The following is a 23,643-nucleotide window of genomic DNA, read 5'->3' as shown; positions in this document are numbered from 1 at the left end:
GAACCGCGTCTAGACGGCGGATTGTCAGACGGTGATGGCGAACTTGGCCGTTCCTTGGCCGTTCCTAGGCCGTTCCTTGGCCGTTCCTAGGCCGTTCCTAGGCCGTTCCTAGGCCGTTCCTAGGCCATTCCTTGGCCGTTCTTAGGCCGTTCCTAGGCCGTACCTAGGCCGTACCTTGGCCGTTCTCACTTCTCCGCGTGGATACGTAGAGAAGTGTACCGATCACGCGGAGAAGTGTACCGATTTTGGAGGAATGTACGCTCAAAACTGGAGGAATGTACGCTCAATCACGCGGAGAAGTGTACCGATTTTGGAGGAATGTACGCTCAAAACTGGAGGAACGTCCGCTCACCTGGAGGAGTGTACGCTCAAACCTGGAGGAATGTCCGATTTTGTGAGGAATGTACCAATTTCGGAGCAATGTCCAGATTAGATTGGTCGGGGTGCGTACCCTGTACTTTTTCGCCGTAGCAAATTTCCGTCTCGTATTGCGGTCGTCGCCTTTATGAACGGTCGTCGCCTTTTCTCAGAGCGGTCGTCGCCTTTATGAACGGTCGTCGCCTTTATGAACGGTCGTCGCCTTTTCTCAGAGCGGTCGTCGCCTTTATGAACGGTCGTCGCCTTTATGAACGGTCGTCGCCTTTTCTCAGAGCGGTCGTCGCCTTTATGAACGGTCGTCGCCTTTATGAGCGCTAGTGGAGCGCGCGAAATCGACCAATACCGGGACCCCATTCCTACCTGGCAGGGCCGGAAGTATAAACGGGGGTGCATATATATGGAATATATATGGTCAAGTTACGGCTTGCACGTGCATGGATCAAAAGCGGCCTCTAGCAGTTCAGTGCGGGACTGCACCGTAATGGTTGCTCTATCACTGCAGTGATTTTGTTTCGCCGCCATGGGGCGCTTTTGATCCATGACGATTTCGACACCAGGTACCGCATACCGTGATTTTTTTGTCGCTACGAGACAATATTAATTCATGCAGATTTCAACACCAACTGCCTCTAAATGTCGAATTTTCTACACATTTCCCTAGAAATAGATAATTACACATCTATTGACTAGACAATATTCATCCTAATTCCTACTTTTCTCAGAAAGTAGAGAAACCATTGAACCCAGACTAAGCTATTAGCGAATCGTCCCTTAACTTGAGGCTCAGAGAACCAGCTGTGGTGTTTCTAACAACACCTGTAACAAGAGTTCCACGATCTCATACCTTCGCCAAATGGTGTTAACTCTTGCGGGTGACAAATTATACAATTTTAATCATTTATTTTGTAAATAAGAGCCTCATTTGCATGGATTATATCAGTTGATCATATTCTCCATCCAATGACAGCCTTATCATAACAAAAAGGCTATTATAGCACTTCCTCATAAATTATGCAAATGAGGTCATGATTTGAATAAATTATGTTTATTGATCTTCACTTCACTTCACTTCCAAATGTGGCAAGTATGAAATTGGGTGCAGCAGTGACAACTATGGAATTATAAGAATTTGCCATTAATTATGCAAATTAGGTTCTCATTTACATAATCTATATCCTCAGATGTTTTTCTCGTTCTCAAGTAGATGTCACAAGTGTTTCATAGTTCTATTATCGAACAAAGCAGATTTATAGAATTTCCTCATTAATTATGCAAATTAGCTCCTGATTTGCATAATTGCCATCTGATTATGTCAAGCATCACTTCAACTACATACATGCCAAAAATCACGACAATACGTCAACCGGATCTTGAGTTATCGTCCTTCAAATTTTTTTTCAACAAATGCTCCTGCAGTTCCAGAACAAGGCGCTAGGGGACCCAATCTCATGTCACTTCTTCCCTACCACAAGAGCTATCTACCAACCAAAATTCGTGACCCTAGCATGTCCAGAACATGAGATATCAAAACCGGAAGTTCAGCTGCAGTACCTAGGAAAGCCGCCAGGGGACCCAAAATCTAATCATTTCTAGGTCTCATGAAGACCTACCCACCTACCAAGTTTCATTCCAATTCATCCACTGCTTCTTGAGTTATCTTGCTAAATTACACACACACACACACACAGACAAACGCTACTGAAAACATAACCTTCTTGGCGAAGGTAAAAATCGCGTGTCTGTCTGTCACGGTACTGCGCTTAGTTGTTGTCGTATTAAAACACTAACCCTCTAGCAGCCATTTCTTTGAATATTGCGAGAGCATCGATACACAAACCAACTCCCTCGGCATGTATCTCTCTATTATAATGGCTAGTTTCTACTCTTCCAAGGCTTCCAAGCCGCCTCCCGAAGCCTGGTAGACTGCCTTGCCACCGTATTGTCTGCTTGGAGATCACATTCCCACATTAACATCATCACCTGAAATAACACGCCAAATGATTTACTATAAGGACAGGGAAATCGACAATAAAAAGGGATCGAATTCTAACACGCACCCCACTAAAGGCCTAAACTGAATGGCCCTGGTGGCATTACTTTGCGCAGCGACTGGAAAGTTTTGGATTAAACGAATTCCAAAGCGGTGAAAGGACAGCGTAGGAGGACTGGCAGAGTGACGTCATCGGTTACGTAATCACCAAGGAAATTGAGAAATTACGTGAAATGAACCTTTGATCTCCTTGGAATCAAAATGAAAGAAAGAAAGAAAGAAAGAAAGAAAGAAAGAAAGAAAGAAAGAAAGAAAGAAAGAAAGAAAGAAAGAAAGAAAGAAAGAAAGAATTGATGAATGGGTGGATGGATGGATGGATGGATGGATGGATGGATGGATGGATGGATGGATGGATGGATGGATGGATGGATGGATGGATGGATGGATGGATTGCCAAGTAAGAAATCAACGTTTCCAGACTGCTCAAAAAACTTCATTTTCCCCAATATTCATAACTTGCACTTGTCGCACTAGCCTGGAACATTCCACAGTGATGCGTTTCTGTCATCCTGAGTGACTGCGCCAGGCTATGCCAGGCCTGAACAATTAGCGGGGGCGCCTGTCCGGAAATGCGAAAAATGGATAATTAGCTAATTAATATGCAGTTCACACTCCCCTAGGGGTGCCATAACAGGACAATTAAAACAACGACAACATCCTCAATCGCCCAACAATTATGAGAGCGTGTTTCTGAATACATTACTAGTATTTACAGGCCAACTTTTCAGGCTACAGAAAAAGCTAGTCCTTACAAAAACAACACTTTCCTTATTCAAGCATTAGCTTCAAGCATCACTTTTAATCACTTTGTAAAAAGAATTTAAATTCTGCTTGTTGTTTTTAAATATATTTCATGAGATCGTTGCCCTCACCTGTTGGGGAGATTGTGCGATTGCTATCAGCGGTGTAACCAGGTGTATCTACACGGCTGTCTGCCCCTCAGGCGATGCGCTAACAGCTCAGACCGAGCGCGCCTTCCGCCCAGAGCACCACCACGCCAGACGGCCGAGAACAAAGAACTCCCCGCCAGGTTTTGTGTCGAACAGAAGGCGAAACATCGAGCTGACGACTACTCAACATGGCAGGCGCCCGGTTTGCTGAATTGTGCGTGGTTCTGGCGTGTTTTTTCGGCGGAGGTTTAGGTAAGTGTGCGGTTGAGTTTTTCAGAGATTTAGTGTGTGTGGGCGTGGCGTGTTTTTCTGGAAGCGAAACATGTTTTTCGGCTAGCGTGGGGGAGGGATTTTGAATTTGATTCGCTGTCAAAACCGGCGGATCCGGTGGAAAACATATGCTAACATGTCGTTTCAGTATGGAGGCTTCAGTCAGGGTCAGAAAATCCAGTCTATGTCTGTAAAACACGTACGTTTTGTGGCCAGACGGAATGTAACATTTCTGTCCAGCTGGTTTGTAACGTGACAGAAAATTATGTACATGTGTCAATGTCTCAGGCGCTAGCCTCGGTACCGGCCGTTTTGTGAGGTTTCTTCTCTCTGATAGTCTCTCCCCTGGTGTAGTCTGAACACCGCCATGGCCTAGATTATGTCGCCTTATATTGTTACGCATGAATAACAGGATGGTATCTATATTATGAGTTCAGAACAAGGCTACCGGAGTCTGAAGGTTGGAGCCTAACCGGGCCGGCCCCAAGGCTATACCCTCAGGCAAAGCGACCCAAATTTTTAAGCGCCAAGTCTGTGTATCGTCACGTGTACTTGGCCATTCCTTTTTACCGCAATCCTTCAAATTAATGTCCCAAAGGAACTACCTTTTCTTTCTCCCTCAGTCTTTTGTTGCACTGTTTGGATTGTAGCCAACACAAGGGAATAAAACATGCAACAAGACCTTGATGGGCCCTTTTGAATTTCGTTTGGTGTTTGCCATCAATGGATGTGTAAAATTGAATGTGAAAATGCATGAACTGCTTTTGTTAGCTTAGAAGAGAAGCCCACAAAAATGTGATGTTTACAGAAAGTGCAGGAGTGACTCATATCACGGATGCTTGGGATTGTTTTTCTTTTCGGTTGCCCATGTTTCACATTCCAGTCTTTGCTGTCTTGTTTTTGTTCCGATCTAATGGAGAAGTAAAGACAGAAATTCTTCAGCTGTCATGGAAATGTGTAAAAATGTTGATAAAGTATTATGGATAAAATGGTTTGTTTTTTTTCCTTTCTTACTTAAATTGTTTTTGTACAAAATTAAGTGTTCTGCATTATATTTTTCTACTTTTGAGTTTTTAAAATGAAGTCTTGAAAAGATATTTCTTTGAATACTAAAAAAAATAACATAAAGAATTTTATGGCCAAACCGATGATTGAATGAAGTCAGATTTTTAATGTGCTTAAAAGGCTGTATAATTTTTCATTTTTTAACTTTCCATGCAAGAATTAATTTTTCCATGCAAATATTAATTCAAAAATCACCTGTCCTAATTTCAACAACCCCAAAGGATTTCAGAACCCCTCGAGAATTATATAAAATGTAAATTCTTATGTCAGGATGTCATGAATAATGCACATACTAAATTCAGAAGACAACTGGCACCTGATTCACATTTTGATACAAGACAAGGATTTATGGAAGAACTAAGGAATCTAAACATCCTTGGAAGAACTCAGTGTGTTTCTTTGTAACCTAGAGTAGAGGTTTAAGATTAAACCTCCTTGATGAATTAAAGCATGGACAGGGGTGCCATAGTGGAATACAGTGCAATTTTACAGAATACAGTGAAATTTTACTACTATACAGTGAAATTTTACAGAATACAATGGCATTAGTATACAATGTACAGTGCAATTTTATGGAATACAGTGCAATTTTACTAGCATACAGTGCAATTTTACTAGTAAAATTGCACTGTATACTAATACGATTGCACTTTATTCTGTAAAATTGGACTGTATGCTAATTAAATACAATTGCACTGTATTCCGTAAAATTGCACTGTATACACTGACACCCCTGATAGAGGTAGAAAAATCAGTACCTCCATGTTTAAAGCCATCACTAAGCAGAGTTATTTGTTTTCAAGCATTACAAGGTACAAGACAAGGATTTATGGAAGAACCAAAGAGGTTTAGATGGTTAAGAAGAACTCAAGGTGTATGTAAGCGTATCACTTGAAGTAGAACTAATTGTTTACAAGCCTTACAAACTTGAAGTGGAAACGAGGGATTGGGTTGCCTAGTCTTTGTGTGTTCAGTGTGTACATGAGGAATCGTGTAACCACTTGAGTATTTACTTAAATGACCTCAAGACTAGAATTTAGTAGAAAGAACCATGTAAGTTTTTTTTCTAAAGGATTTCTGGGGGGACAGTCAAAAGAGATTGTGACTGATAAAAAGTACATGTACATGTATTAAACTTCACAAGAAATAACAAGTTGGTACTATGGTAGGTTTGACTAGCAGTAACATGTTAGAATAGAATGTTGTAGAAAACTAGTCTTTGAGTGACTTACAGATGTATGTATCGTAACATGTTAAGTTTTTAGCATATTTTTTCACTCATTCCTCCCTCCCTCTTCTTGAACTTTCTTTAACTTTTAAGCAATTGTTGATTGGAGCTTGTTTTTAGGTTGCAAATATTGAATTACAACCATTCTTAATTTCTTTTGTTTAAGTTTCTCACAGTAAGTTTCCGAGGAATGAATTTGGCACTGAAAAAAATAGTTTAGCACTGGAGTAAGTTTTTCCCATTGGCATAGAGCTGCACCTAGCCTTTCTAAGTCACGTAAGTGGTCATGGATTGTAGTCTAGAATTCGCCGAAATATTTGGCTAGAATGTTTGGCTAGAATAACCCCTTGTAAGGGTCCTCTGGTGCTGTCAAGTACAAGTATACCGTGACCAAACTCAACTGGCCAATTACTCATAAATTCTCAGCCAACGTACTAGGATTGAAAATGGTTACCCCTCCCTTGGATAATTAGTGACCCTCCCCTTGAACTTTGAAGCAATCCTTCCACGATGTTTACTCAAAATGAAAAATTCAGCAACAACTTGATGTAAAAGGTCAAGACATGTTGTGTCGCCAAACAAAGAGTAACTCACATGACTGTCTGGAGCTTGTCAAGTACTCAATGATATCTAGGGTTCTCTCCAAGTAGAGGTTTGGGGTTATATTTGAGATGTTTTTATGTTCATTTATCGGGGTCTCTTTTTTGCACTGGTTTTTTTTTTTGTTGTTGGGTGAAAAAAAAAAATTCCAGTGCAAAAGAGAACCCCTGATAAAAAAACAACCTAAAAACACGCCAAAAATAACCCCAAACTCAAACTTTTGCTTGGAGAGTAATCTAGGGTTGTTCCATTAAAATCTGGGGGTGGGTATCACAAATGTAGCAAGTATTTGGTTAGTCCACAGCAAGTATATTCTTCATGATAGCAATTGTCAATTTTTTTTTCTTTACCAATTGCTTTCAAAATACTAGTACCAGCATGGAGGTAGAAGAGAGATTTTTCTACCTCCATGGTACCAAGTAGACCTCAAATGGTAAAATGGCTCTCAGCTTATCCACCTGTTTTTATATGTAAATCTAATTGTAGTGTTTCTGGCATGACTAACAGACAAAAATTAGGGTATGACTAATACTACTATTACTAGTACATACAAAATCTCAATATGTAAATCACAGGCCAGTTCCTATACTAGTACCTGGAAGCCTTTTATAACCATAATAAATGGAGGAATACAGCTGAATACCTGTAATGACTAATAAGGGAGGGGCAAAGGGACTATAATCATTGCCATCTTCTTGTCTAGTTTTGTCCCATGAGACAGAGCCACTAATTACATGTATACCTGGAAGTACCTGTATGGTCAATCATTTTTGATTATCGTTTTTGAGAGTCTGTATGGGGGGAAAGAATTTCAATTCAAATAGTCTGCATAGGGTGTTACATTACATGGAGACCCCCCAAAAGTTTTCTTGAATAAAACACCTTTCGTAATGATCCATAATCATTGCAGCAAATTTATAGTTTTCTTCATAAAAAAAATCTATACATCTACAGAAAAGCTGATGCTTCAAAGCTGCTTAATCTGTAAAAGATTTAGAAGAATATCTTAGATACTTGAAATATGCGATTTTCCCCATCAATCTTTTTTCAATCCTGTTTCTGTCAAAGTGTCATCTATCTGTCTTCCTGGCTGAAAGCTTGAGCAGCTATTTACAATGGAGGCAGTTTGGTTTAATAAGGAGGTGTCATTATGCGGCACAATTGAGGGAATGTTGCCTGGGGGGGGGGGTGTTAATTTGGGTCACAGGTGGTCCCACGTGGGGAGTAACAGCTGTTCTAACAGACAATAGAACGTGCGACCCCCAGGCTTTAAAAAAAATTCTCTTTACACACGATCTGGAACGCGTTTTTTCTAAAACGTTTTTTCAAAACACAATTTTTTACGAGTGTAAAGTGGACCTTAGGCTCACTTTAGACTAGAAACAGTTTACCACTCAGAAACCCCTTGAAACCCTTGGCCACCAAAAAGTTTCTCTTTCTAGACGTGGGTTTCTGGCCACCCGTGGTGTGGGATTTTGCGGGTCAAAATTATCCAAAATGGCTGTTTTTCCGAATTTTGCGACATGTGACAATGACAAAAAAATCTTAGGTAAAAATATAACACATCCAAATAAAGGACCAACAACAACCCCCGTAGTTTACCTCTGAAATTGTGAGAAATTGAAAAGAAAAAATTTGTCCCTGGACCCCTGAGATTGTGAACACTCTTCCCCCAGGTCCGATCATGAACCTGTACTGATGGAAAAGACTTTGAGCTGGCTAGAGACCTGGTCTAACTCTAAATATGACTTGCAAGTATCCAAGCAGATCTTTTGGTGACTGGAAGACAGTTACCATGAAGTTTGTGCATTCAAATATAGCAGGCTGTGAGTTAAAGAACCCAACACGCTTGAATGACCACAGTTTTCAATACTAACGTTACATGTACAAGAAACATGTACTTTATTGTAGTTCATTAGTTGACAAACTTCGAACTGTTTGGCCTTGGCATACCTGCCCCCCCCCCACCTGAAGCAGCCAACTGTTCCCCTGTGGGAGTACTCTCCAAGCAGAGGTTGTGGGGAATGATCGTTACCTTTTTATATATGGCCGTTTTTTTTTGTCCTGATCCCTACCCGTCGGTGGCTAATGGAGCTTCTCGGGCTAATGGATACTGCCTGGCCAATTTGATACTGTCTTTTTTGCCACCGATAGGGATCTGCTTGGAGATTACTGTGGGAGTCCATGTTAAATGATTTAACGTTCCACCTTTATGAACAAACATTCCTAACCTTTGCCGTTGGTTGGTGTGTAAACCCTAAGACTTGGGGCTAGTCCATTAAGCATGTTGATTGGGTGTCTTACAGTTCTCTGTACTATTCCTAAGGCTAAGCAATTTGTAGAATTTCAGTTCCGAGTTCAAACTTAAATTAAAAGCCTGGTATTTCATTCAAGAAATTTGACATGCATATTATATAATTTCATGAGTACATATGTAGGTTAACACTTTCATACTTTTTGCAATGTAAACACAAAGCAGGTACATATGCTAATGTATAAAAGAGGTAAAACAGTTAAATTAATTCTGATTTTTGCATCTGAAACAATGTCAGGTATAATCTGGCTTGAAATTTAAAAAAAACAAAGTTATTCCCACTTGCACACCTACATTTGTGTTTTAATGCGTGTTTTAAGCCCAAATCAGTCAAAATTTGGATTTCCTTACAAGCAAAAGAAACATACATTTTCATGCATCAGGTACATGTACTTGTACATATCTTGTTATTCTCACACAACTACATTTCATTGCGTTCTGCGAAACAGTGACAAACAAAAGTATGAATTGCTTGAGGCAAAAGAAGCCTACATTTTTTGCTGTGTAAATAGCACTGTTGATGTTTTACCCCCGAGTTTCTGTCACATGATTGCCTTTGCAAATCCGGGATCACTCGGAGTCACTGATGACAAAATGAGTCTTTGTGTACCAGGATAGAGGAAGGATTTGTTACTCCAGAGAAAAGTTGTTTTTGTGCCCCTAAAATGTACCGACTTAATTTTATAGGATTCTCTACCAAAATTCCCACGTAAGGAGCTTATACTGATACACTTGTGAGGTCTACTTAACTAAATTTCATGAAACTACCGGTAGGTTCCCACAGAATTAAAGGATTTACAGTTGCCAATCACTCTTGCGGTCTATAGCAGGCTGAATTTTTGGTTTCCTTAGTAATACAGTAGTACTAGTACAAGTCGAGTTTTTGCTTGTTTGTTTGTTTCGCATAACCGGTAAACCGCCTTTAGGCGTAACACACCAGTTTTGTACATGTGCGTACATGTACAAGCTGCGTAAGACTGGACTGTAAGGTTTTGAACCACTCACACCGGGAAGATCCCCTACTCTTTTCGATAAGTGCGGTGGGTTCTTTGAGTATGTATAGTCAAACCTTCAATTTGCCAATTTGGCTCTACGTATAATTAAAACGGGTCTTTGGATACGACTCATGAACTGGTTTTGTTTTTCCACAGCGGCCCCCTCCTTCACCAGCGAACCCGGGAACGTGACCGTGGAAGTCGGCGGGACGGCGCGGCTGGAATGGCAGTTGAACGACGACGGCGCCTCGCAGTTGTTCGAGCTCTGGAGAAAGCTGCCCAGCGCTGGACTGATCCAACGGCAAGCCGGGCAGGAGGCAGCACCTTTTCCTGGCTATGAGGTCAGTTCTATGTTTAAGTTTTAAGTCATTGGTCGTTAGTTAGGCCTAGGCCTAGAGTTTTCTGTTTCTCTAAAAACTGCCGACTCTAGACTTCAGACGTCAGGGACCCTAGATAGAAGTCAGGGACATTTGCTTGCCAACAAAAAAATCTACTCTAGTCCTGAACTGTGAGGGGGGATACTAGCTTAGTAAGGTCTGGGACTGCATTCTTCCCACTGCAGCACCACCTAGCAGTGGGAAATAGAACTGCAGTCAGTACTTCCAAAGTATTAACAGACAAATATCTCTTGGTTGTGCAAAGAACTTTTGTTATCCATTGAATACTGCGAACTCAGTCCACACAACATCCATGCAGTTCTAGACTCTTATACTGTAATAAGTTTTTTTATGTTCACAGTTTGCGCAGCCACTTTATGCTGCGAACTTATTACCAGGGGTTTTTCTAAACAGGGGAATAAGGGAGCTGCTCCCTCATGTAACCAGCCAGCTCCCTCATACCAATTTTCAAATTGAACCCTATGTGGCTACTTACACACCATTTAGTCTAATTCTCAAAATGATCTTTTTCCAGTAAAGATGTAAAAACAATGCAACAGTGCATTCTAGCATTACAAACTGTGTTACTCTTATTAAAAAATCCCCCTTGGTCGCCTTGTTCCTTGCCATGCTTGCAATCTGCTCCCTCTTGCTAATTTTTTCTAGAAAAACCCCTGTATTACCGTCAAGAAACAATTTGCCAACTTTCTTTTTTCTGCACCTGCCGCTAGTGCTGTGTACCGGTTCACTGGACTTGGATCCAGACTTGTAAGAATGTTTAGGTTCAAGTCCAAAAAAACCTAAAAGTCAAGAACCGAGTCTGGACTTGTTACCATAAAAGACCATTTCACATACCCCTTTTCTTTCCAAACCACCTAAAACCTTCTGTAGATTGCAAAAACTTTGCTGCAAAATGAATAAAAACATTGCCATCGGGCATTGTCAAGTGCCATGTTATGTGGCCAAAATTTTACCCAGACAACATTGTAAGGTTGCCAACATGCAATTTTGTATTTGCCATGGGTTTAGGTTCGAACTTGCAAATCCGGGACTGAACCTAAACCCCTGGACTTGAATCCAGACCTGAACCTAAATGTGGGTTTACGTACGCAGCACTACCTGCCGCCATTTTTCTCAGACTGCAAACTGTTGCTACCACGAAGTGAATTACAGTATACTGCGTGCGTATAAACTGCCATTATTTACACAATTCCAGGGAAAATTTGAGATTGAAGGGGTCGCAACGCTGAAAATCCTGAATGTGGAGAAAGCAGACGCAGGTGGATATGAGTTCCAGGCCAGCTATGACGACGGGACCTCGTTGAATTCTGGTGCAACCCTCATAGTGAACTGTGAGTTTTAGAGTTTATATCTTTATTTTATCATTGTTGATCACTCGAACCTGTAAAAGATTTTTCAGATGTCATTGATGGTATTGAATTCAAGCTCAGATACATCACATTTTGACAAACCAGTACGATTTTGAGCATGTAGATATGATGGAAAAGAATTAGTTTAAAATCAAAAAATGCCATTCTATACTTCTAGTCTATAATCCTATATGTAGAATTCATTCTTTTTAGATGTCCACTGAGCTATTGTTTTCTCTCGAGGCTTCTACTTTGTATTGTGTAGTACACCGCAATTAAGCTGTGGGCTACAATGTTGTGATCAAATACATAAACTTGTTCCCCTTCATTTCTGTTCTGCCCTTCTTCCTACAAACCAGTGCAATGGCCAAGTGGGTAGAGTGCTCGCCTTGCATTCGGTAGATCGTGAGTTCGATCCACGGCCGAGTTATACCAAAGACCTGAAAAATGGTACATACAGACGATAAACCGGACAGTGAGTGTGTCTGCTCTCTCTGCTTAGCACAGTGATTTGGGAAAGAGTATGGGAGTTAAACACACACCACTACCAGCGGACTAGCCCCCTGCTGTAGTGATAGCACTGCTGTGTGGCCCAAGGGCTATTGAAAAAGGAGATGGGCACCGCCCTATGCGTCACTTGATGTGAGAAGGCTCTTTTACATTTTAACTTCTTTCTACAGACCAGCCTACCATAACTGGAATGTCAGCCTCCCCTGACCCTAATGTAAAAGAGGGTGATGACCTAACCCTGACCTGTGCCGCTGACGGCGTCCCAGCTCCAAATTTCTCCTGGTCGAGAAGCGATGGAGGCCCTCTCGGCGCGGCCGTGGCAGACGCAGCGGCGGGAACTCTCACCTTCACCAACATTTCACGCACCGCGACGGGAGCTTACACGTGTACTGCCGACAATGGCGTTGGGGTGGCGCCAACGCAAGACATCGCTGTTGCTGTTTCATGTAAGTACAGCAGGGCTCGAAATTAACGGTGTCCCGACGGCCAGTGACCACTAAAATTTAGGCTGGGACAACTAAAAGGACAGTTTGGGACATTTTCGGGACAATAGAAAAATAATCGACATCAGAATGTCAGCCCTTCTTTTGTTTATTAGGCACACGTCCCAGCTTTTGCCTACCTGTGTCTACCTAACGAAGTATGCAATTTCTTCTTGTCTCTGGTTTTTGCCGTTTCACTTTTGATTTTAACAAATGTTTTATTTATTATTTCAGACCCTACGACTCCTGCCCCCACCACACCAACACCGAATGTGACCATGAAAATAAGTGAGTACAGGAGCCCCAATAGTTCCCAATTATTTTAGACATATCATCGATCATTGCATGTATCAAGCTCATTCACAAACCCACTTTATGGACTTTATCAACTGCTAAAATCAACTTTCATAATCCTGTCGTGTACCCTAAGGCCATATTGATTTGATTATATGGATGACATCCTCTGGGAACCCCAAAACTGATGCGCGCGTGCGAATAAAAAAAAGTTTGGCAAAAAAAAAAGTTGCTTTCACTATGAAATCTACGTGGTCATGAAGGTTGAACAAATGGCACAGAATATGTTATGGCGAATAATCTACTCTTCGAATTCATTTCTTTACATTTTTGTCTGTTTTCCTTTGATTTTGGCATTCTACGACATTGGTATCGTTTCTAAATCTTTTCCTTGCAACTTATGGTATATTTTTGCTCATGTAGTAACTGTTTTGCACGATTTACAGTATGGTTGAAAACTTTTTTTTTTGGAAACGGCCGAAAATTCATGCGCGCGCGGATGTCATCCATATAATCAAATCAACATGGCCTAAGACTAAAAAATGGTGTTATTGAGGCCTTCTCAACAATGTCTCAAACCTCTGAACTATGGGTACATGTACCTCTGGGATTACTGATGATCTATTTCAATTCACATTGAATGATGGTCACACCTAACCTTTGCACATCTTACATCCAACCATTGTTTGATATTCTCCAGCTGATGCCCCCACACCTGCCCCTAGTGCTGAACCTGAGCCTACAGGTGGTATGGAGACCAGTGACAAGCCTGGGGAAAAAGGCAGAGGTGGTAGGTATTGTTTGATACTTTATACAGTACTTTGATACTATATACAACACATGTTGTGTATATTGGGTCTTCTAAGTTCTATGCATATTGCATAGCTTGGAATCTATGTGTACAAAGTATGACATCTATTAGTACATATTACACTTTCATAAGGCTAACCTAACTAATACAAGTGTGGGTGGCTAGTTTGGGATAGGTATGAAGTTGTACAATCATTGGAGGAATGTCTTATATCTATACAGTCTTTAATATGTATACCATAATGCAGGGGTTGGCACAAATCATTATGTATACATTGTATATTATACAATTTGCATTCACACAAGTTTTGGCCATGATTTCAGCAAAACCACAAAAAGGTGGACTCGGCAGTGGCGCTATCGTGGGTATCGTGTTAGGCCTCCTGGCGTTGTTCCTCACCATCGGAGTTGGCGCGTACTGTGCCTCCAAGAGATTCGGCCCCCAGCCCAACAAGAAACCCGACGTGGTGACCTTCAACAAGGTCGAGGAGACGGAAGCGGAACCGCTGAAGAACAAGGATCCAGAAAACCCCCCAGAAAAGACGGAGGACAAGGACAACAACAAGGACGCTTCCATCATCAAGAATGGAGAGATGGAGGAGGTGCCACTGAAGAATGCAGAAGAGGCCTGATCACAGGTACACAGTAGCCTGACTTCAACTGTGTACTACCTAAACAAATCTTAGGTACAGGTACACAGTAGCCTGACTTACAGATGTGTACCTATACAAATCTTAGGTACAGGTACAGGTACACAGTAGCCTGACTTACAGATGTGTACCTATACAAATCTTGGTACAGGTACAAGTAACGTTATAGGTACACGGGTTTAGGTACAGGTCCGGACCTGCAACTGTACCTGAATGATTCAACAAATTAACATGTTCTTTTGTTCATTCTTTTGAGCCCCTATCTGTAGTTCCTAAAATGGGAACAGTTCTCTTTAGTTATCTGTACTGTACTGTCATTGCTTTGTCTATTCATTTGTACATTGTTATTGCAAAGGTTAACATACTGTTTTTGCTCTGTTTCTTCTTCCTCTTCTTCTTCCTCTTCTCAAAACAAATAAGGTCCATTTCCTGAACCAGATGTCTGTCACCATGGTAGCTAGTGTTGGGTTACATCATGTTGCAATTTTATAGCAGGAGGGATTTAGACTCCTGTTTTACCATATATATATGAATGTGTTTGAGTAAGAATTAACAGAGCAGACCATATTATTATTATGCGTTAGATTTGCAAATGCTACCTTTTCTTTCTTATTACATTTTGTACTGACTTTTGCAAAACTTTATGTCCTTGCAGATGGCTGACCAGTTTTTGCCTTGGTGAAGTCGGGGTATTTGCTGCTAGCAGAACAGAACAGAACAGAACAGTGTAGTCTTCTCGCAGACAGGGTTGTTTTCAAACGCTGCCAAATCTGGACAGTAGATTTTACAGCTATTATTTGTACACTTTTAACATTTTTGAACTGTGTAGTTGTGAAAGTTAGGTAATCAAGAAAAGGCAACTTTTTTTAGTGTTTTATGGACAAAAGGATTTCTGTCACCAGAAGTGCTCAGATTTTATAGGATAAGAACTGTTGAAGTAAAGTTCAATACACCAACAATAGATAGATAATGAACTGAATGACTGATTGATGGTGCCTTCTTGACAAATATTAAGGGTTCTTTTTAGGCAACCAAAAGTAAAGACCTGACTTTTGGTAGTGTAAAAGGAATCCTGTTATTACATGTACCAAACCTATGAAACTGTTCATGGATGCCTTCTGGACTTGTATTAACGAAGGGTTGAAGTATAGAAAAAATGTTTGAACTTTGATAAGATCCTTTTGAATGTCTGTTTCACATATTTTTGAGGAAGGGTATGAAACTAGAGAAGTTTTAAGTTGTTTGGGTGTTGGTGTAGAAGTATTTCATTTCTGTTTAAGCTGAAACGTAATATTGTTCTCATATTCACAATTATTTCTTTTGCCACTATTGTTTGTATCAGGATTGCATACTAGTAGCTTAAAAAAGATATGTATTGATATTAGCTATAAAGTCACTTTTGGTGGTAAAAGCTTTTGTAATATGTTTTGGGGTTTATTGTTAATGCTATGTGGTTGCTATTATGTTCTTTACTAACTAACAGATGTTGCCTACATGTAACATGTTTATGTGGAAAGGTTTATGAGTATGTCGGCATTGTTCTTGTACTTATTTGGTAGCTAGTGTACGACTTTGTATCTTGTATTGTTGCTTTCATCATGTTGTTGCCTCATGCGACATTACTTGTTGCAGCTATCTTGCCAGAAAGGTAAAAATACAATTAAAAATCCACCAGTGGTTCTTTGTGATTTTTTATTTCTATTCTAATGATTTAATACCTGCTGTTTACATGTATAATGGGTGTGTACATCTGTACAGACGTTTCAAATGATGTCTCATGTTGGGCCACAGTGCACATCTGTGAGGGTCTGTATGGGGGGTAGTGATATGCAAAATTTTCGCCGCCTATAACGAATTACGTTAAAGTCTCAGAGCTGATTACGGTTTGCGGCTAATGTCCTATTACGACTTACGTTGATTTTTGCGGAGGCTGCCTATGAATTACGAAGTCTAAAAAGGCCTGATTAGGCCTTGCGAAAAAGGGCATGCAGGCCCTCATCTGTTAAACACACCAACATACCACTTCTGTAATCCACATAACATTAACCACCAATACGGTCACTTTGTATTAAGATTACAATTATTATGTCTCAATGAAAAGCCATACAAGTAATGAAGTACATATACAATTGAGCATTGATCAGAAGCTTATAGTTATAGCTAATAATTCTGCATTCACATGAATGCGCAAAACAATGGTTTTCAAAAGCCATACAAGTACATGTACAATTCAGCATTGAAGCTTATAGCTAATAGTTCTGCATGTACAGAAATATTTCGCAATACAATTGCCTCACGGATATCAGTATATGCTATGCTATGGGATTGATTCAACTTACCACATTAAAAGAATTACCAGGAAATCAAGTTTTGCCGCCCTGAAATTGCATTGAATGGGTAAGGACTGAAAACACTCGAGCTGCAGCGCCTCCTGTTGGATGTATAGAGGAATGCACCCCCTACGTTTGGCCACGGATGCTAACGCCTGGGGCTTTCTCTTACATTGAAACACGGTGTTCTCAAACTTTATCAGGTTAACAATAGAGGCAAGGCTGCAAACTTTCTGTCAGACAGTCAGAAATATGGATTTAGTCTTGTTTTAATGACGTCAGCTAGCTATGATACCCATCCCCGGTTAAACACGCTTCATTGTACTGTATCGTGCAAGGTAAACAAACCACATACCGGTGTGCTGTGTAACGAAACCATGTAATGGCGTTGCCTTTCCAATGTCTCTTGGTGTTCCTGGTGACGTTTGTGTCGCTGTGCTGGGCCCAGTCAACGTTGCTCTGTAGGCCACCGTCCGACGAGAAATGTGTGTGCAGTCCGGTGGTGAATTGTGGAGACGAGAGCGCACTTAAAGCAGAGTTGGAGCAGATGAAAGTCTCGATGGACCGACTCTCGGAGAAGATACTAGTAGCCGATTGTCCCAAAGGTAAGACTACATAGTGTTTCCATACGACAACGACATATAGATTTTATGGATGACATCCTCTGAAAACCCCAAACTTGTGCGCGCGGGTGAATAAAAGATTCGGCCAAAAATAGAAATGCTACTAAACCACAGGAATACAAAGCTGGTATTGTGAATTTGCGGCAGTACATAGCTACGTATACGACAAGCCGGCACATGCTGGCTTTTTGTGAAATTTATGAATCGGAACTGTACGTATGTACAGGGTCTTCCAGAGTTACCACCGGCTCCGTATTGTCGCTTTTACCACGGATTACCCGGGCCTAGAGCCAGGCCAGAACCTCAGAGGTCGACGGTTTTTTTTTTTTTTTTTTTTGAGAACAGGCGAATATCAATGCGCGCGCCTTATATGTCTTAAAGGCATTCACAGAACACCTGGTGCTTACGCTATGAAGATATATATGTTTACTGTACTCTCCACCTCAGCTAACGCCAACGACACAGACTCCGACAAGCCCCAGGACTGTCAGGACATACTTGACAACGACGAGACCACGCCCAGTGGCGTGTACATGGTTTATCCACGGGACAACCTGGGTAGCTTTATGGTCTTCTGTGACATGGAAACGGACGGGGGCGGCTGGACGGTAAGTCTGGTCATTTTATGATTCCACGTGTAAGACATGGATCCAATTCTGCATATATAGTTAGTTATGTTTACCGAGGGAAAACATAATGTTGTTTCTCTGCTTCCCCTTCTTTCGTTCCAAACAAAAAGGTCAATGACCTGAACCAGACCTCTGTCACCATGGTAACTGGTGCTGAGTTACATCATGTTGCAATTTTATAGCAGGAGGGATTTAGACTCCTGTCTGACCTTATACATGTGTGCGTTCGAGTAAGAATTAACAGAGGAGACCATATACGAAGGTAATCATTATGAATTTGCTTTCCAAATGTTATCTTTTTAGTTTCTTACTATATTGAGATATTGAATTTTCGGCTGCCAGGATTTCACATTTAGCTGTTCTTCCTCTTGAAGTTGTTCCAGAAGCGCCGAGACGGGACGGTGGACTTTTACCGGGACTGGGTCGCCTACAGGACCGGCTTCCCTTCCAACCTGAACGGCGAGTTCTGGCTGGGGAATGACAAGTTGTACCGCCTGGCTGTGCAGAAAGTCTACCAGCTCAGGGTGGATATGGAGGATGTGGAGGGGGAGACGGCGTACGCCGCTTACGACACGTTTGCCATCTCGCCTGAATCCCAGAACTACAGGCTCCACATAGGGAATTATAGCGGTACTGCAGGTAAGATTGGTGTCTTGTGTAGTGTGATAGTTTTCTCTCAGCTTTTCTGCCAAAGTAAAAATAAACAAAGCAGTAGTTTGTTAAGCTGGACCATGTGAAGGTTAACATGATGCATTTGCTTTGCAAATATTACCTTTCTAGTTTTCTGATTGTGTTATATGTATCCTTCTATAAAATACAATAAAAAAATGTTTATCTTTGTCACAGGAGATAGCTTGACGAAGCATAACGGGGAACAATTCAGTACCAGGGACAGGGACAACGACGACAGTGCTTCCGGTAGCTGTGCTCGGGCGGCCAAAGGTGCTTGGTGGTTCTACAATTGCCTCCGCTCCAACTTGAACGGCCAGTACCACCTGGGTACTCACGAGAGCCTGGGGGACGGCGTGCACTGGGTAGCCTGGAAGGGTGGAAATAACTCGCTGAAGCGCACGGAGATGAAAATCCGACCTGCTCCATAGCGGAACACGTTGTGTTTTGTACTGCTTGTATTTGTGTGTAAGTGTGTGCGAGTGTGTGCCATATACATTGTAAGCTGGTTGCGATGTCCGTACTTTTTTCTAATGACATGGTGTGATTATGTTTATCGAAGGAAAACATATTATTTTTGTTCAGTTTCTTCTTCTTCTCCAAACTAATAAGGTCATTGACCTGAACCAGACGTCTATCACCATGGTAACTAGTGTTGGGTTACATCATGTTGTAGTTTTATAGCAGGAGGGATTTAGACTCCTCTCACCATATAACGTTACATGAATATGTCTGGTAAGAATTAACAGAGCAGACCATATGTGAAGGTAAACATCATGCATTTACTTTGCAAATGCTACCTTTCTAGTGTATTGCATGTGTTTGTGTGTGACTTTGTGCCATACATTATAAGCTGGTTGCGATGTCCGTACTTTTTCTAATGACATGATGTGATTATCTTGTGTTTTACGTTAGCATAACCAGTGGGCTTACATTTGATGCCAGCAACCGTACTACTGTACGTTAACGTTAGGCCACAGCAAGTAATTTTTATGGATGACATCAGCGCGCGCATTAATTTTCGCCTGATTTTGAAAAAAAAACAATAAGTTTTGTTGCCTTCTGACAGTGGTCAACATGGTGAAAATGTGCAAAGATGTCTGTCTCAATGCTGGAACGAAAAGAGGAGACAAGACAAGGCTCTGACTTAATGTTTGTGGTTTTCTTTGATACAGTGATATGTGATGCTGGCTGTGTATATGTGATGTTCCCACTGAATCAAAATCATTTGTACAATTATTGAGTCAAAATTTGGAAATGTAGGAACCTTGTTTTTTTCGGCCTGCCTTGTTTTGTTTTTTTTGCCCGCTCGCATTAGATTTGGCGTCTGCGGAGGATGTCATCCATAAAATTTACTTGCTGTACGTGGCCTTAGTGATTTTACGGTAAGAAAAACATACCCAACAGTTTCCGAGCACAGATTGGTGATGGGCTCGCTTTCAAATATTTTCATCCAAGCTCATACATATGCGCTAGTAAATATTATGGAAAATCATTTTAAAACCGATGGTTGCACATTACTGCATAGTACTTACTTTACGCCCTCCTGAATATGAAATTGTTGGCAGTAAACTTAGCACAATATAGGTATCATTTCTTGTTTAATAATGTTTATGATGTCAAAATTTGACAATGTAGGAATCTTGTTTTCGTGGCCCGCCTTGTTTTTTCGCCCTATCGCGTTAGATTTGTAGTCTGCGGAGGATGCCATCCATGAAATTTACTTGCTGTGACCTAATTAGTTGAAAAAACTTGTACCGTCACCACGTCTTGTGATTACATGTTGGAATATATATTTAAAAAAAACCTGACGCCATTGCGCAATCATGATTCACCTAATTTCTTTAATTCGTATAATAACACTGTTCACGTGATCAGAAAACAGCCGCAGCTACTGTACTTGGGCCGTGTTTATGTGAAGTCACCCAAGGCGCTTTACATGTGGTTTACCCCGAAGCCGGTTTCAACTGGCTCCATCTGAACGCTCCAAATCACATTGAAAGCGCCTCGATCCCAAACCACTTCTAGAGGTGGTTTCGAATCGGTTTTTCTGCATCGCGATTTGCTGAACGCAATGTGATTTCAATGTAACTTCGCCTGGTCATAGATTAGGGGGTGATATTTTTTTATTTATATGCAATACCAACTTTTACGTGGCAGCAACTTAAAGAGCAGTAATGGTCAAATAATGTGTCCGTTCTAGGGCGAGCTTCACCGCCTCTGGCGGGACCACGTCGCCATTCGGCCGAGATACGCTGGGAGGGCACCAGCAAGCAGGTCGCTGACCTCTGACATTAATAACACGCTACCTTGCGTGTTTTCATCAAACAACAATAAGTGTAGCTCAGGCGAATTGTGATCGGACACGGTTTCAAAGGATTGTGTGGCACGTGGACCAGATGTGAGGAATGTGAGTTACCCGAATCGCGGTTTGGGTGACTTCACATAAACACGGCCTTGGACGATGACATCATTGCACATGACGACATTGCGTTTAAGTCAATTAATTCGCAAAAAATGGGGTCTCAAGCACAATGTTCACTGAATCGTTCTTATAATGACCCAACGATATCAAATAACGTGTACGTCATTTCGGCACAGCGAGTGACGTATTTTCAAAATACCGGGGATCAGCTAGACAAGAGAGCATCCGCCATTGGCGGTTTGCAGACACAAAGGGGCTTATTTTCGCACAGAGGAAGTACTTCTATAAATGCACTTCTTTTTAAAACCATCAAAGCAACAATCCGGGGCACTCCGTATCCGTATTTTTAAACACGCCTTTTCTAAGACATGCTACAGATATAGACAATTATATTTATAAAAAAAAAAGAGAAGCATTTTGGCCATGAGTAAGCCCATGGGTTTATGTGGTAAATTTAATAAAGAAAATCAAATAAATATGCAGTATTGCCAGTAATAGCGTTACGTTTCGACCACGGTATCAAGGTGACTGCGTAGATATCGATGAATCCAAGGCCAAATGCAAAGCTGCAAAAATATGAGGGGTTCCCGTAATGCTAGCTTAGAGGATACGGTCGTGTTATAATAGTATACTCGTTCATAGAATGGAAAGGGTGTATAAGATCAAATCTTCCACTAGATGGGCTGCAGATACGATGCAACTAATGCATTGAGTCTGGTATCCTCCACTTTTACCTCTCCATTGAAAATTTCAAGGGCTGGGGTACTGAATAGGGAGAGAAAAGATTGGTTGAAATTTGGGATAATAACGTTATATACCATGTAACAGATACCTGGATCCTGGGTTGATAGCTTTGAAGGCATGACTATTTCTTGTTCTTTTCTCGGCAGGTATTGCTAGTACAAACTCAGTAGTTGGTACGTCCACCAGTTTATTTGTTATTTTGTACATCTTGCATAGCCTGGACATTTTCCAGATAGGCGGTAGATATGATACCATGAATGGAATGCTGTGTCTGTGTGACGACACGCCCGCCAGCTCTGTAGTAATACATAATTTGTTCATTCACGGAAGGTGGAGGCTGGAGTAGGGGGTTTTCAGTCACCCGAGTACACAGTTTTACCTCGTGTATTTCAGTTCTTTCGACTTTAACATAATTTCCTAACCTTAAAACGATTCAAATTTATAAACATTTGGAAAGAAGGTGCATTATCACAATTTTCTAGACACGTAGATGGGGAGAGGTGGAAGAAACCATTCGATAAAAGGTAGCGTTTTGCGTCCAGATCATGCACTGAAAATGACTTGGAAAAATGGACAAGTGCCGACGCCATTTTCAAGTCAAGGTTAAAGGTATCTGAATACTTACCAGTCGCTAGGTATTCCCTGTTTTTGTATTTTGGGATACCTAAACCACAGTTGCCCCATTGGAGCCTCAAGATGAGGCCTTCCTCCCTTCTTTTTGCCATGACGTCACCTTTTTCTGTGCGAACCACCTGCCGGAACCCGTCCCTGGGGACATAGGTCATGACGTCAGCACCGTCTCCACCAACCAGCGGGCCAGGAGCGGCCTCAGGGGGCCTGTCGTGACGTCATATCCACCTGCGCGCTGATTGGCTGGCAGGGCACCCCTCCTCCGCAGCATTACGCCGTGGAGAGGAGATGGGGACAGTGCATTGATGCGATAGGAGGACATCCGAACAAGATTGTACCAGATATCAACATTTTATTGCTGGTTTCTAATCTAATTCAAGTGTCTTATTTCAGTTGTTGAAGTTAGCTTCTGGACGCGTGTTTTGAGTAAAAATTGATCAATGATATGAACATTCAACACAAAGGACGAAATGTTGACGAATATTACTAGTATGCCATTTAAAAACTGATGAAATTTTAAAAAAATCTGTAAATTTGTCTACATATGGTTAAAGAAGAGAGAAAAGACTGTAGATATATATGATTTTCCCTCTCGTCTGTTAAGGTATCTAACGTAATGACTTAAACCCGTATTAAGCGTGTTCATTGTCATTATTACAAGCGAAAGAACTGTCAGAATTCTGTGATATTTTTTCCGTTGTCTGTCATCTCAGGTTTAATAAGGTTCGATCCCTTGCCATTTCTAAAGCAGTAAGATTCTATAACAAAACACCCAATTCAGGCATTATGATATGAACCAAAGGATTCAGAATTTTGTGCAATATTATATGTCTTTGTGAGCGCTTTTAAAACAAATTGTAAATTGACTGCAATTCAGTGATATTTTCACTGCGATAGCTCAATAAAGATATCTTGAATCTTGAATCATTATCAAGTAATCAACGCAAATAATTGTAGGAGGGAATGAAAGCTTCATGTGTTCATATCATAAGGCGGATTGCCCACGTTTTGTCTGTTTCTCCTAAAGCCCAGAAAAATCGGACTTCTCAGAAAGCGTCAAGAGAAATGGTTAAATCCCACGAATTATAACAGTCTTTATTTCGCAGTGGTATAATATGCTCGCAGTATTCAGGGTGATCTCTGCATACTACATAATTGTTTCAAGCGGGAAAAGCCCATTCTATCTATTCTATCTATATTTCTACTCGTGATCAATGACTGGAAGCTAACACAAAGTTTTTCTTCCTGTCTCTGTCATACATGTCCATACTTTTTTTATAGTTCTTTCCTTCTTAATCCAGTCTCAGTCT

General features: G+C 41.1%; 2 protein-coding genes across 2 annotated transcripts; both read left to right on the top strand.

Moving 5' to 3' along the window:
• The first annotated feature begins 3,352 nt into the window (after positions 1–3,352).
• LOC109476336 (limbic system-associated membrane protein-like) lies at positions 3,353–15,954 on the top strand. Its single transcript, XM_019777260.1, has 8 exons — positions 3,353–3,570; positions 9,947–10,131; positions 11,384–11,519; positions 12,218–12,493; positions 12,764–12,817; positions 13,524–13,613; positions 13,958–14,271; positions 14,939–15,954. Exons 1-7 carry the CDS (start codon positions 3,507–3,509, stop codon positions 14,263–14,265), a joined length of 1,113 nt encoding a protein of 370 aa, XP_019632819.1. The 5' UTR covers positions 3,353–3,506; the 3' UTR covers positions 14,266–14,271; positions 14,939–15,954.
• Positions 15,955–16,995: 1,041 nt separating this feature from the next.
• Positions 16,996–19,166, top strand: LOC109476402 (fibrinogen C domain-containing protein 1-A-like). Its single transcript, XM_019777339.1, has 4 exons — positions 16,996–17,218; positions 17,684–17,844; positions 18,240–18,504; positions 18,712–19,166. The coding sequence occupies exons 1-4, from the start codon at positions 16,996–16,998 to the stop codon at positions 18,963–18,965; spliced, it is 903 nt and encodes a 300-aa protein (XP_019632898.1). The 3' UTR covers positions 18,966–19,166.
• Positions 19,167–23,643: the final 4,477 nt, after the last annotated feature.

The sequence above is a fragment of the Branchiostoma belcheri genome, unplaced genomic scaffold (assembly GCF_001625305.1).
Source record: "Branchiostoma belcheri isolate BF01 breed outbred unplaced genomic scaffold, Haploidv18h27 scaffold37, whole genome shotgun sequence".
Taxonomy (NCBI): domain Eukaryota; kingdom Metazoa; phylum Chordata; class Leptocardii; order Amphioxiformes; family Branchiostomatidae; genus Branchiostoma; species Branchiostoma belcheri.
The sequence above is the reverse complement of the archived record's forward strand: the minus strand, read 5'-3'. Positions and strand labels throughout refer to the sequence as shown.